The sequence below is a fragment of the Haliotis rubra genome, unplaced genomic scaffold, assembly GCF_003918875.1.
Source record: "Haliotis rubra isolate DU_JTF1 unplaced genomic scaffold, ASM391887v1 Scf266, whole genome shotgun sequence".
NCBI lineage: Eukaryota > Metazoa > Mollusca > Gastropoda > Lepetellida > Haliotidae > Haliotis > Haliotis rubra.
This window is the reverse complement of record NW_025766736.1, coordinates 1,142,703-1,158,655: the sequence shown is the minus strand read 5'-3', so window position 1 is coordinate 1,158,655 and position 15,953 is coordinate 1,142,703. Positions and strand designations below refer to the sequence as shown.

The window sequence follows — 15,953 nt, the reverse complement described above, 5'->3', positions numbered from 1 at the left end:
AAGAATCAGTACAGGATCAAGCATCAGTATATGGCCAAGCATCAGTTAAATGCCCAGTATATAGTCCAGGGAGAGGGTATATGGTCAACCCTGAGCATGGTCAGGCTTGAGTTACTGGTCAAGCATTGGAATCACTGTTTAAGCAGCGCTACGTACAGACCAGTCATTAGCAATGCCCCTAACCACAGTCCTAAAAAATCTTCCCGTTGCAAAAGCTTCGAAGTAACCGAGGTTATACGGGCACAATGCTCAATGAGATCTTACTTCCGATATACACCAGGGGCCGTTTCACGGAGCATTTGCGGCCGTAACTCAACTTTAACATACATTTACGACAGTCGTGACGTGAAGTTCGCTGTGAAAAGAGACCCAAAGCACCATTTTAGTGCTAAGATCATTGTAACTATCTGTAACGTATCGCCTACGATAATGGCAGTGCTAAGACTGAGCGGGCTGCCCTATAGCTGTGGTTCATGCATATAAGCAACAACTAAAGCACGGTTGCAAGTCCATGGGATTATCTGCTGAGATCACTCTGGCGACAGTCGTGTAGGTCCATCGTACCCACGGAACAGGGGTTTCTCTTGAGTTGACTAGAGGCTTGATTAAAGGGCTCAGTAAAGGGTTGACTAAAAGGTGACCGCGGCGATGACAATGATTTGACATACTGTTGAAGTCCTGACTAAGAATTGACCAAATGGCTGACTGTTGAATAGAAACTGACGAAATGGTTGACTGTTTAATGGAATCTGACCAAAACGTTGACTAAAAGTTGATAAAATGGTTGAATAAGAGTTGACTAAAATGTTGATAATGAGTTGATGTTTTGCGAAACGTTGACCGACGCGATGACTCGGAGTTGACAAGAGAGCTGACTCAGAGTTGACAAAGAACTGACAAAATGGGTGACTAAGAGTTGACTAAATGGTTGATAATGAGTTGATTAAACTGTTTCACTAAACGTTGACCGACGCGATGACTTGGAATTTAGAAGAGAGCTGGCTCAAAGTTGATAAAAAAACTGACAAAAATGATGACTGGGAGATGACTAAAAGGTTGAATGAATATTTGCTTTATGACTTTTTCTAAACAGCGACCATGGGATCAGAAAGTTGTATTCAGACTGAATATTCTGACATATAAACTGGAAATGTTCAACCACAACAATAGATCTAATAATGAAAAGGGTTGACCTATAAACTGAGACTGAGTGATCAAGCTCCATAACTACGTTGATTAGGTCTCATCTTATACCAGAAGAACCCATGTTCAAAGCCCCATGATAACCATTCCGTCGTAATACTGCTAAAATGTTGGGACGGAACGAAACAAACAAACAAACAAACCGCCGTCATCCATGACATTAACAGTTACCTTGTGGGACATAATCTTCAATACCCTGAACATAATCTTCCTAATCAACCAATTTAGGGTTTGCTGAAGTATTGACGTTTAATTTGTGGAATATGTGTTGTTTAATGAAGCAAAATGGTAATCTGAAGTGGATGGCAGTTGACATACGTGTTGTACATATTAACATGTAAGCTCAGATTACACCGAAAACGAGAAGCGCCAGGTGCCCGTAATGATTCCACGCGTCAGCAGAACACAGATCGATCAAGCCTATATGACAGATTGAGTCAATATCAGTTCATTACTCCTATCTATTTTTTATACAGTAAACCGGATGAAGTTTACTATCCGGTCACGTAACCCAGAACTGCCTGATAGCAGATGCTTTTCTCACGTTGCAATAAATTCCTAGAAAATACTCACCAAGTGATGGCGCGTTTCCATGTCCTATTAATCATTAAAGCATGTGAAAGAGCATGCTTATTTGTGGAGGAAACTTGGAATGAATATGTTGTGAAATATCGAACACCGAGAACGCGGAATAGCGGGATGTTCGTTACTATGGCAATGTGGAGTAAAAATGGTTTTTTTATTTCTAATGTGTATTGTTTTGTGAGCAGTTATTTTAACATTGACTGACCCCCAGATGACTCAATGCATTGTAGAGAGTAAGAAGGGGTGAGAGAGAGTGGGAGCGAGTAGGAACGGGTGAGAGAGAGAGAGTGTGTGTGAGAGAGTACAGTACAAAGGGGGGAGAGAGAGTTGGAGTGCTTGGGATAGAGTGAGCCAGAGCGTGAGGTGTGTGTGTGTGTGTGGGGGGGGGGGGGGCTGCGGGTAGAGGTGTCCCCAGAAATAACTGATGCACAAGGGATTGAGGTGGGGATGCACGTTCATAGACATCCGAACCAGGTACAGTGGTGGTCTCTCAGCTGTAGTCAACCCTTAATTAAGAAATAACGAAATGTGGAATATTGAAGCTGCAGTCATTGCGTCAAACAATCTAGGTATTCAGGCCAGTTTAAGATAACCTGCTGCTGTCATAACAGGGCAGTACAAGGCACGTTATTGTCATCTCAGACCAGTACAAGGTACGTTATTGTCATCTCAGACCAGTAAAAGGTACGTGTTACAGTGCTCTCAGACCAGTACAAGGTACGTTATTGTCATCTCAGACCAGTACAAGGTACGTGTTGTTGTAATCTCAGACCAGTACAGGGCACGCTATTGTCATCTCAGACCAGTACAAGGTACGTGTTACAGTACTCTCAGACGAGTACAAGGCACGTTATTGTCATCTCAGACCAGTACAAGGCACGTTATTGTCATCTCAGACCAGTACAAGGTACGTGTTACAGTACTCCCAGACCAGTACAAGGCACGTGTTGGTGACATCGTCATCTCAGTACAAAGGACGTAGTTTAGTCATCTCATGTACAACAGAACAACACACGTATGTGGAACACTACACATCTTGAGCTCATCTCAAAGCAGTACAAGGCATGTTTCTTTTACAGGAAGTTTTGCATCTTGATAAAGTTAAGTCATCGAACTTCCTTTTAAATACCTAATCAGGTGAGTCCTATAATACTTTCTTAAATCTGTTGAAGCAAATCAAGCCAATTGTCTGCAGTAAGCGGTGCAAGGTGTTAAGGGGTTAAACATACTATTGACAGGCACTCATCATGTGGTGTGTGGTGGGCGTTTCATCCCCTTGCTTATCAAGACTACTCTAAGCACTATTGACTAGTATTTCCTACCAAGAACAGGATATATGATTACGGAGGATTTTCGGATTACATCTCGGTATTATTACCCCAACTATTTGCAAAAGACGCCAACAGAACATCCGGTAAGCATATACTTGCCAATTTGTGTGTAAAGTATATTTGAGAAGAGTAAAACTCCATCGATAGGCGATCGTCTAGAACCGCTCCTGACATCTGTGTATTCTCGGAGATCGATATTTGGTAAACCGTTCATTATAGCTTTTGTTAGTAGAGACAGAAAAGGGAATATTGGTCAAACGGGCTCTTTAATATGTGGGCAAGTATTAGAATATACGTGAACATACGCAGATATACCTGAACGAAACTGAACATTCCTGAACATACCTGATGACGTTGGTTTATATGCCTTGGCATGCTTGAACATACCTAATATATTATTATATGCTCGCACATATATGGAATCCTGGAAGGGGCATTGTCGCGTTGTCGCCCTCTCCAATACAAGCAAAATGAGGCAAAATTAACCAAAGCCCATTTGACGCATTGTCGCGATGTCGCATGTCGCGTTTTGAATAATATTTTTCTATTCCTCCAAAGGGCGACAATGCGACATAATGTGTCACATCAAAATGTGTCGCGTTGTCGCATTATCGCCCTATCTAAGATGTGCAAAAAAAGCCTTAAAAATGACTAAAACGCGACACGCGACAATGCGACAACGCGACATTTTGATGAAATGTCGCGTTGTCGCATTGTCGCGTGTCGCGCTTTGTTAAAATATTGAGTATAGTATATATTATAACATATTGACTAAAACGCGACACGCGACAATGCGACAAAATATACGTCGCATTGTCGCCCAGGCCTTTTCTATTACCGGTGCGCATGTGTAGAAAGTCAATTAGTCTACGCATGCGCAGAAAATGTTATACTCTATTTCAGACTTCACTGGTCTTTTGTTACCTCCAACGGTTTTTAAAATGAAGTAGTGCTCGTAATGGCAATGGGGGCTGCTTTTCTTGAACTTAATGCAAATGTTTCATTGTTGCTTTATTATTTTATATATTGTAAATCTATTTAGCCAATCAAGTGTGTTTTAGCAGCAAGACAAATCATTAGCGCTACAATTCATTGTAATCACGGCACACGGTGGCCCTGTCATTCAAGGCGGGGCAGTTTGCTGTGCAGAGTTGTGTCTCTTAGTCACACCAGAAAACTATGATCATAGGTTCGAATCCTATCACCATAAACATTCATCACTTTGGACATTTCACCGATATCAAGCTGACAGGTTGTGAAAAAACTAAATATTGTTAAAATTCAGGCCACATCGGCATAAACATCAGGTGAAGTCCTCCAATGGGTCACTATCTTCGACAGTTTGGCTCCTGACAGAGTTTCTTGGTACAGTCCTGTCCGACGCTGATGAATTTGTCCGACATCTGCCTCTGTTCAACCAGCAGTGGATGGATACTAGGTAGCATGAGATAGTAATATCACTTAACCATCCTGCACCTCAAAGACAGTTTAGGTTGGCTTTGAACGTGATATTCCTCTTGGGAAAACGCCATACAAATGGACTGTTATCATTATGATATTAGAAACGATGAAATCGCTTGGCAGAGTTGCGTACTCTTGGAGTGCCAGAAACCAACCCTCCCTCCCTTCCTCCCTCCTCTCACTCCGCTCCACTCCGCTCCGCTCGGCCCCGCTCCACTCCTCTCCGCCCAACTCGACTCCTCTCCGCTCCGCTCCTCTCCACTCCCCTCCCCTCCACTCACTCACTCACTCAAGGTTTAGGGAGCTTGGTAAATTAGCAAGGTATTTCATTACAATAATGTGTTGTGATGTCTGTTTTTCAATTCTATTTGAATCCTATATTATTAATCCTGCACATGTCATGATTCACAATATATCGATAATTTTCTCATACGATACTATACCCAGCGATACACATGTACTTGTATCGTTTCAAACATACACCTACTAACTCATAATAATTTTCAGCAAAACGGCCAGTTTGAATACATCCATTCCACTAACCAAGGACCCTTAACCCACAGACTTCACGGCCACATGGACGTTCATTTATTATTGTTCTGAGTTCGATCCCTGGGTATCTCATCCCTTTAAAAATATCGAAAAATAATCATGCTTTTGATAGTTTTTAAATTCCGCCGTAACTAATAAAACGCGACACAACAATGCGACAACGAGACATTTTGATGAAATGTCGCGTTGTCGCATTGTCGCGCTTTGGTTAATTTTGCCTCATTTTGCTTGTTTTGGAGAGGCGACAACGCGACAATGTCCATTCTCGGATTCCATACACATACCTGAGTATATCGGTATTTACCGAAACGTATCTGAAGACTTATCTGAAAATTCTTAAACAGCTGGAAACATACAGGAATATATTATTAGCTCCAGCCCATTCCTGAACAGTCCAGAACATTATGGCACATACAATAATATACAGGAACTTAACTGTACCAGCACATTCCTGATCAAATAAGAACATTCCTGGCCATGCTGGAGCATACAATCAGAACACGCACATTCCTGAACATGCTGAAACATTCCTGAACATGCTGAAACATATCACAATAAGTAACTGGACATTCTTGAACACACCTGGCCACAGAGGAACATACCCCAACATACGATAAGTAGCTGGACATTCTTGAACACACCTGGCCACAGAGGAACATACCCCAACATACGATAAGTAGCTGGACATTCTTGAACACACCTGGCCACAGAGGAACATACCCCAACACACGATAAGTAGCTGGACATTCTTGAACACACCTGGCCACAGAGGAACATGTACCCAAACATACGATAAGAGGCTGGACATTCTTGAACGAACCTGGCCACAGAGGAACATACCCCAACACACGATACGTAGCTGGACATTCTTGAACACACCTGGCCACAGAGGAACATACCCCATCACACGATAAGTAGCTGGACATTCTTGAACACACCTGGCCACAGAGGAACATACCACATCATACGATAAGTAGCTGGACATTCTTGAACACACCTGGCCACAGAGGAACAAACCCCATCATACGATAAGTAGCTGGACATTCTTTGACACACCTGGCCACAGAGGAACATACCCGAACATACGATAAGTAGCTGGACATTCTTGGAACACCCCTGGCCACAGAGGAACATACTCCAACATACGCTGCACATTCTTGAACATTCCGAAAGACACAGGGCGACAGCTTGGTTCTTGAGAATGTCTAATGCTACCGTCCTGTCCCACACTGAAGTGTACTGTGTGTATATAGGCTAGTGACTTTGTTTATAATGTGCCATTGTTCATCCAGCAGTGAATGGGTACCCGGTAAGATGTAACGATACTCCTTTTAACCTTCTGGCGCCACAGAGGGAGTTTAGGTTGGTTGTATGTTACTCTGGGAGCTGAGAATGTACCGGTAAATGCAGTCTAGCGTTGTGAGTATTCAGTTGGTGGGTGGAATTTGGCCCCTGTGAGTGAGTCAGGTTAGGTTTACGCCGCACTCAGCAATATTCCAGCTGTATGGGAGCGGTCTGTAAATAATCGAGTCTGGACCAGACAATCCAGTGACCAACAGCACGATCTATGCAATTGGGATACGATGATATGTGTCAACCAAGTCAGTGAGCCTGACCACCCGATCCCGTTAGTCGACAAGCATAAGGTTACTGAAGATCAATTCTAACCCGGATCTTCACGGGTTTGGTCCCTATGATTATTATTACAAGACATTCCCAAACACCTCTCTCGTAGCCTTACAGAACGGCGTTAAACACAACTTACTCACTCACTGGAATGACCTTGGCACTTCCATAACCGCCTACGTGATCTAGTAGATAGACCTGCATGGAGCGGGGAAGGACGATGGCGTCATGCTAAAATAAGTTATACTTTTTGTTACCCTGCCTGTATTCCTGCAACTACGACTGGTGGTCGGGCTCGGAGTCGCCGTGTTGAAAAGTTGCATGCTTTCATTCAGGGCTAGCACACCTAAAGCGTCATGACAAATACAAGTAGCGATACAGACACGCACGCACGCACGCACGCACACACACACACACACGTATACATGCAAGCACACTCACATATAAAAGCACACACACACACACACACGCATGTTACCTTAGCAAATCATCACATACTTTAGCATGCATACAATAACTTAAGCATTATCATACTGATAACTAAGGACACATGGCCATATCACAACACTCTTCAACAAACATGCACTTATCTAACGATGTCAGCTACCTACAGGGACATGCAAGGTTATTCTTTCATCCTCCATTGTTCGAGCATGTCTATGCACTCTTGAGAAAGCCCTTAGCTTATTTACACATACCCTTGAACATCCGAGGAAACCTAAGAGTCACTGTACATCCGTGAACTGTTCATTTGACTCGCGTCGACGTGTTGTTCAGAGCGTAGCCCCATTTATGTTATCCTCTTATGAGAAACATTACCTTCTCTAACCTGGCTTGCTCACAACTGATGTGTATTTAATCTGCAGGACAAATGGACTATTTCATCTGCAGCTTCCATATAGATTATCGATTTCTTTAACAATGGAGTGTATTGAAAGCAGATTTACCTGGCCTGATTTACAATTGTGCTCGGTAATTCTCTGATGCATTCGTGAAATGTTGTAATTTACCAGACTTTTCTATTAAGTAGGTTTACGCTGTGCGGCTATGTACATTCCATTTGAAATTGGAAGCACGTCGTGTGTAGTGGAGCTGGGTTATAGTGTAGTCTGGATAATGTGTGGGATAACACTTTTAAGTACTGTCCGGAAGAGTGTTTGGGAAATGTAATCAGATTAACCACAAATTTACGGTTTTACGTTAAACTACCAGTTTAAAAAAATATCCAGTGCAATCTGACAATGTACCGTTAAATCACATAACTTCTAACCGTTGTTTTTCATACAAGCGAGGAGTGGCGATCCTGTTATGGCTGTGTAAAGTGTAAGGAGGTCGTGGGGAGCCTAGTGGTTAAAGGGTTTGCTCGTGGCGCTGTGGACGCGGGTTCGATTCCACACATGGTTACGATGTTAAAGGGCATTCCTTGTTCCCGCTATGACACAGATGGAATATCTGCTAGCGACTGTAAACCAATTTCTCTCACCGTCAGAACTAAACGAGAATAACGAAACAGCCTTATATATTTCATATTTAGAGGGTAGCCTAATGGTTAAGGCGTTCGTTCGTGACGCTGAAGACCCGGGTTCGATTCCCCAATGTGTGAAGCCAATTTCTGGTATTCCCCGCCGTGATATTGTTTGGATATTGCTAAAAGCGGCGTAAAGCTAACCTCACTCACTCACTCATATTTAGATTTGAGCTAATAATTTCGACTGACAAAAAGTATCCAGAAGACAATTAGACAAGTGGGATGACTTCAGCTTTCAATTGTCCCACAGCATTCACATCCTAAGAGTGACCATACTGACCAATATGGCTCTTCGCCGCCCGTTGTGCTATGTAGAATTAACTCGTTGATAAAGTCTTGATTGAACCTGATAATGGCTTAATACCGGCTTATGGCTGCTACAGAATGTAATATAAGAATACGGCGACCTTGTTGAAGCCAGTAATGAGGGTCGCTGACCACACTGTGCCCTTGTGAAAACATAACAAACTCGAAGGCAATAAAGTAAAGCCTTGGGTAGTCAATAATGCAAAGTAGTGGAGTTTAATTGGTCTCTGCGTGAGTATGTTGCCTGACTGGGAGTCAACAGAACAGCAGGTGAGAGCGTATGCCCACCGAGCCTTTATCTATTGATAGGAACATCGGAGGCGGGCGATGCACAGAGAAGATGCATGTAGGTAAACTTGATAATCTCAGTCGAGTGAACAGCTTTCGCATTGCAGTTGGTCACTCGAATGATGTTTTTTTTAATGTTTCGCTACAGTGGGTCCTTAAATGTATTAAGTTTAGTTTTATGACACTTTTAGAAATATTCCTGCAACATCACGGCGGGGGACAGAAGAAATGGGTTTCACACAAATGGGAAATCGAATTTGTGACGAGCGAACGGTTTACTCAAAACGCCACCACGCCTCGATAGACTGCAGTGAGTGTGTAGTTAAAAGTTTCTGTTGGTAAATGCTAGTTATACCAGTGGTAATAACAATAGCGTGGATCGATGTTCATGATGTCGATCACTGGATTGCCTGCTCAGATTCCATTATTTACAGACTCTCCTTATGTAGCTTGAATGTTGTCGAGGGCGGCGTTAAACAACAAACAAACAAACACATGTTTACCATAATGAAAGCATTGGCTAGCGTAACCTCCGCTTGTATACCTTGAAAGCATATGAGGCGATAAGGTATCCCAGTGGTTAAAGCGTTCGCTCATCACGCCGTCACGCCCGGGTTTGATTCCCCACATAGGTACAATATGTGAAGCCCATTTCTGGTGTCCCCTGCCGTGATATTGCTGGAATATTGCTAAAAGCGGCGTAAAACTAAACCCACTCACTCACTTAAAACATATGATAACCACAAGGCAAATATTCCTTACACTAAAGTTAACTGTAAAATACACTCATGTACCATAAACACACATTGCCCTTGAGCCAAACGGAGAAAGTGTAATCCCAAATATGACAAAATACTATAATATCGCTGTACCACATTCACACAATAAATATCCTACTGTATTATACGATACATCTGGATGCAGGCTAACTCATAGTACAACGTGTTCATGTGAGTGTTAGCCATGGTGGTTCTGGTTTAAAAGTGGCGACCAGCATACTATGTAGGTCGGGGATCGGGGGCTGGTGGCATCTCAGCCTACCCCGACGATGTATATCGTTCCTCATGGTATCAGTCACTGATTATGTGGTCCATAATAGATTCGGGCGGTTGGGTAGCCTAGTGGTTAAAGCGTTGGCTCGTCACGCCGAAGACCCGGGTTCGAATCCCCACATGGGCACAATGTGTGAAGCCCATTTCTGGTGTCCCCCGCCGTGATGTTGCTGGAATATTGCTAAAAGCGGCGTAAAACCAAACTCAGTCAGTCAGTCAGTCATATTAGATTCTGGGGCCCATGCTAGATTCTGTGGTCAATGTTAGATTATGTGGTCCACGTTAGACTACTTAGAGGCCGTCGTGATATAGATATCGTAGTGTGGCGACAAATAGAACAAATAAACGCACACGCACACGTACGTACGCACACAGAAACGCACGCACACACAAACACACACACACAAAACACACACACACACACATTACTTTCCTCATTGTAATTCCGAGCTAGATATTTTACAGGCAAGGTTTCCTTTTCAAAACGACGCAAGTATTGTTGAACTATTGGAGTTACAGTAGCCATAGCGTTGTGGGAAGGTGTGGGAAGGTGTGGGAAGTAGCAGATATCAAGCACTTGTTTGACGGTAATAATACAGCTACATATTGCAATCAAACAAACAAAATTAGCATGCATTTTTATTAAATAGGGCCACGGGTGGTGCAATTGTCTAAGATTTTCTGGATGTTTATTCGAATAAAAGGTTCGTTCAAGTTATAATTGCTCTATCAACACAATACTTATGTTAGTGGGCTGCACGACTAAATCGTCATTTGGATCTTTAATGTCGTTAATCTCATATTCCATAAAACGATCTGTACTGCAATACGTCGAGCTAATTACCTCATTTCGATTTCATAAATTCATAATATTCCTAATACACGCTCGAAATAAGTACAAGGCGAAGCGTTTAAATACAATATAACATAAAAAATATTAACTGGCTTTGGAGTAGCTTGTTAATAGGACATATTTAAACCCACGCATATATGACATTAACTTGTATAAAGTTTAATAAATCTCATATCCACAATAAACAGGTTTCCTTAGTGACATCGCCGCCATATAACTGGAATATTGCTGACTGCGGCGTAAAACTAAGCTCACTTTGCTGCATCGGACCATCCAACGACACAGAAACGCACAACCGGCTCACATCTCAGATGGCAAAACTGTCCCTGTCAAAAACAAAGCAGAAACAGGCGACTGGTCACACATGAGCGTCATTCAAAGACATCCAGTAGCCAGCGGTTGTGGCAACATCATTGTATTCATCTGCTATGCTTACATTATTGATTAATTAATTGTGGAGCATGCGGCGCGGTGTTTGCTTTTCAATAAAGATAGCTTCGTCGGTCCCGTATACATCAACCCAAACAACGAGCAGAGTTACAATGTAAGCTGCACAATAGAAACAGGCTAGAGACTGTAGTCATCGACCTGGTGCCTGCATTCTTGATGAAGCATTCCATCCACCTGTCTTTATTCCTCATTCACTGACTGAGACTGTCTATGTGTTTACCGTTATATAACGGGTGATTGTGTCGTAACGTACAGTCGTTTTATTTTTCATGATATGCTCTAGAAAAAACAGTGTTTTCACGCAATGCAACTTGGCTAAATCTGCTGGCTGTGATTTCTGTTTACCAAGATCGACCGTTAATGATGATGATGACGACGACGACGACCATGATGATGATGATGATGATGATGATAGTTTGAGGGGGTGTAGAACAAGTCGCTTAGGGTTGACATCGTTCATGAGAATATTCTATGCATTATTGGTTCTTTTTCTCCAAACGTCTTCAGAAGCTCAAGGTATCCTTGTGTGATGCAAAATATGTTCCATTGCTAAGAAAGAATCAGACAGAACGATATTCTTAACTAGTGGAAGGGCAAGACATTCTTACAATCATTTAAAAACGACGTGTTTGTGGAAGACATACTTCTGATATCTCCATGTTGCATTTACCTGCCTCTTTTCATCGATTACATCTGAACGCCGATCGATAATGTGTTTGTTGCTCCTGTCGACTCGCCCTTTAAATCAACATTTGGAAAACCACAGTATTCCATTTGGAAAAATATAAACTCGACTTTTCAATTATGCCTCTTTGACGTAATGACCTCCACCCCTGGTCCTCATGTCCATGTGTTGTCAAGCAACAACGGTGGATCCATACCGAAATGTCGATTCATAACAGAGCATAGAAATGTATCCACAAAAAATCTTGCCGTTACTGTTTCTTAACAGATATAAAAATAAACGACAATCAAGCAGTTCGTGTGTTATATAAATCTGTGCGTTTTCAATTCAAACAAAGCCAAGCTGTACCCTTGGATCATAATTGGATGAAGGATAATGTCACCGAGTTGTATATGAATTAAGCTAGGATATGCCATGGTATAGACGGTAATCTCGTATGTCGTATGATATATATCATAATCACATATACCGTCGTGAAAGGTAATTCAGTGATATAATATAATTACATACACCACCGAGAAAGGTAATTCTAGGATATATTATAATGATATAGCACCGAAAAAGGTAATTCTAGGGTATATCATGATCACATATACCACCGAGAAATGTAATTCTAGGATATATTATAATGATACACACCACCGAGAAATGTAATTCTAGGATATATTATAATGAAATACCACCGAGAAAAGTAATTCTAGGATATAAATTATAATCACACATACCACCCGAGAAAGGTAATTCTAGGATATATTATAATGAAATTCCACCGAGAATGGTAATTCTTGGATATATCATAATCACATATACCACCGAGGAAGGTAATTCTAGGATATATTATAATGATATACCACCGAGAAAGGTCATTCTTGGATATATCATAATCACATATACAACCGAGAATGGTAATTCTATGATATATTGTAATCACATATTCCACCGAGGAAGGTAATTCTATGATATACTGTAATCACATATACCACCGAGAAATTCAAGGATATATCATAATCACATAGAACCCGAAAAGTAATTCTGGTATTACATATTATAATGATTTACCATCGAGAACGGTAATTCCTGGTTATGGTTTAATCATATACGCCGAGGAAGGCAATTCTGGGACATTGTATAATCCGATACCACCGAGAAAGTAAATTGTAGGAGATAGCATACTCTAATATTACAAGAAGACTAATTCCAGCACACATCATTAGACCAAAAGTATTATTTATTTATTCATATCACTACCATAATAGTCTCCAAGTTAAAGATGTATAACATCATACAAGTCTTTATGTACATTTTATAACGAATATGTCATACAGTGTAAACGTAATATTATGAATATAACATTAACTCTACTATGTAATCTCAGAAGCAGTCTGACTATATACCTACCAGTACCTTCAGACTTGCCGTCCTTGAACCAGTCTGCGTCTGTATTCATTATGTCACATAAAGTATACACTTCGTTCTTAGTGAGAGTATGCAAAAGGTCATCTGTGTTAAAGTATTCTCTTATTGGTTTTAAGGTTAATTTGGCAGTAACGTGCTTTTAAAGTTGTTCAGCTGAAAATGCCAAACTAGAACAGTTGGCACCGCCATGCCAGGGGCGTTGATTAACTCTTGTTCAGGTTTTTCTAATTAATTAACTTCCGGGTTTAATGATAATTCGTTTGTGTCAAGTCAGCTGAAATGGCCGCACACGGCGATATAAGCTTAAAAACGAGAAGAGGGACAACGTTAATACGTTACATTTCTAAAGGACTTCCTGGGGCGGTGGGGTAGCCTAGTGGTTAAAGCGTTGGCTCGTCACGCCGAAGACCCGGGTTCGAATCCCCACATGGGTACAATGTGTGAAACCCATTTCTGGTGTCCCCCGCCGTGATGTTGCTGGAATATTGCTAAGAGCGGCGTAAAACCAAACTCAGTCAGTCAGTCAGTAAAGGACTTCCTATTCGCAAGCCTGACCTACGGGTTGCCAGATATGACTGTGAGTAAATGATTCTTCCCACTCAAATGTATCACTCTGCTACAAGGTATACACAAATTGATCCCCAGTCGATGACAATGCTGCTATTCATCTGTTGAGGTAGAACCTATGACAGTCACTTAGATATGGAAAGTCTGGCGTTTCGTGCTCACTAAGAACTCTGAGCATCAAAGCTGACAATCCCGATCTGGATCAAAAGGGTCTTGTGCAGTGATACGGTGCAAGCCATGCATGTGTGGTAATCAGTGAGAAATATTCCTTTATCAAGATATAGATCATGTACACTTTAGAAATTGAGAACCGGTATTCATTTATTCTTCAGTAACATTGTAGGTATATATCATCGTCAATCATCAACATCATCATCATCATCATCATCCCCGTCCTCCTCATAATCAGCATCATCACCACCACCACCACACCATCATCATGATCATCAAGATCATCCCCGTCCTTCATATCATCACCACAACCACCATCATCACCATCACCATCATCATCATCATCATCATCATCATCATCATCATCATCATCATCATCATCGCGTTATCAGTCCGAAATTTAGGTGGCCATTGAAAAAGATTAAAACAGATTCAATGGATCCCTACATATTTACATTCCTACATTATAAATTACATCATAAAGTCCTTCAAAGCAAACATGATTGTGAAGGTTTCAAATGTATTACGCACTACTACTGATGTTTTTCAAGATAAACTGGCAGGCAAAAAAACATACATCAGAAAATAAATGTGGACAAAAATGCCAACGTTATAAATTCGTTACTAGGCTGACCATGAAGATGTTTAGTGATATAATGCATCTAATACCGCCTGATCCTTGCATGAAATGCATCACAACTTCTTGTGTGTCTCGTTGTATAGCCATCAAACATGAATCTATACTTTCTTTGCAAGGCACTTTAAGTTTCAAAGCTAATTCCTCAACAACCAATATTATAAGACACCCGTAAGTTTCGAACTCTTGGTAATACCGAAATTGGATTGCAGACGCGTACAAATACCGTCCTTATTCACTGTATGTTTGTTTAAGTCAAACTTTCCGCAAGAATCTGAGTTAGATCCGACTGGTAGAGTTAAGGAATCATTGATTGCAGGCAAACATTTGCTTGTGGTGGGATTTCTGGGTTTAATTAACAGCGAAAGCACTGTAGACTCGCAGGATTTCATTTCTGAAAGTGAAGTCGTATGGAAGAGTTCGAAAAGTTTATAAAAGTGACACTTTCCTACCTTGTGCTGTGATAACATTGGTCAGCAGAGATGTAAGAAACAGATGCAATCGAGTAATGTCCATCCTGGATTGGTCACTAATATTCCGTATTCCGTGAAAATTCCGATCCCGACTTTAAATACCTGTGCCTCACCCGCTGAAAGCTCAGCTGAAATATCTCATTACCCGGACCATTGCCGTGAGCCACCGATCTCAAACACTGCTGTAAAGCGCTGCACGGGTTTATATAGAAGTTGCCTCGGCGTATTGATCGGAACGAAATCCACTTGTGACGTGTCGGAGAGAAGCACAAAATACGCTCTACCAGGATTCCGCGCAAACTTTTACTATCAAACGCTCTCTCTCTAATTCATTTCAATCATATGCTACGAGCACAATCGGCCTTAAATCCCCCGGGCTAGTTTTCATGGGCGAAACTACTCGTAAATACGTCCTTTGCTTCAAGCAGGGATGACTGAATGGGATTCTTCTATACGGGGAGGGTAGACAAATATTATCCTGTATTTGCCAATAACGATCTTTGGACAGAGTAAAATCATCATTAGACATGAGCCGGGCTGATGAAGTTTACCGGAGCCTGCGACACGGGCGTCAAATTAACGGCGATGGATTAACTATCGCTTCATAGCTGTTTATTTATTTAAGGCTCTGTGTACACCAAGGGGCAGAGCGACGTTGTCAGGTCAATGAATTGGTAGTAATTCTTGTGAGAGAATCGTATTTTATTTCTGACAATTGCTGCTATTTGATTCTGTTGTTGGCAGTCTGTGACTGGTCGTTTAGGTATTT

General features: G+C 41.5%; 1 protein-coding gene across 1 annotated transcript in view; it reads right to left on the bottom strand.

The window, feature by feature from the left end:
• LOC124280381 (carbonic anhydrase-related protein 10-like) overlaps positions 1-15,360 on the bottom strand; it is a 127,939-nt gene extending 112,579 nt beyond the window's left edge. The window contains exon 1 of the mRNA XM_046716289.1: positions 15,164-15,360. Within this exon, the coding sequence (XP_046572245.1) occupies positions 15,164-15,227 (64 nt within the window). The 5' untranslated portion in view covers positions 15,228-15,360. The remainder of the gene's footprint in view (positions 1-15,163) is intronic.
• Positions 15,361-15,953: the final 593 nt, after the last annotated feature.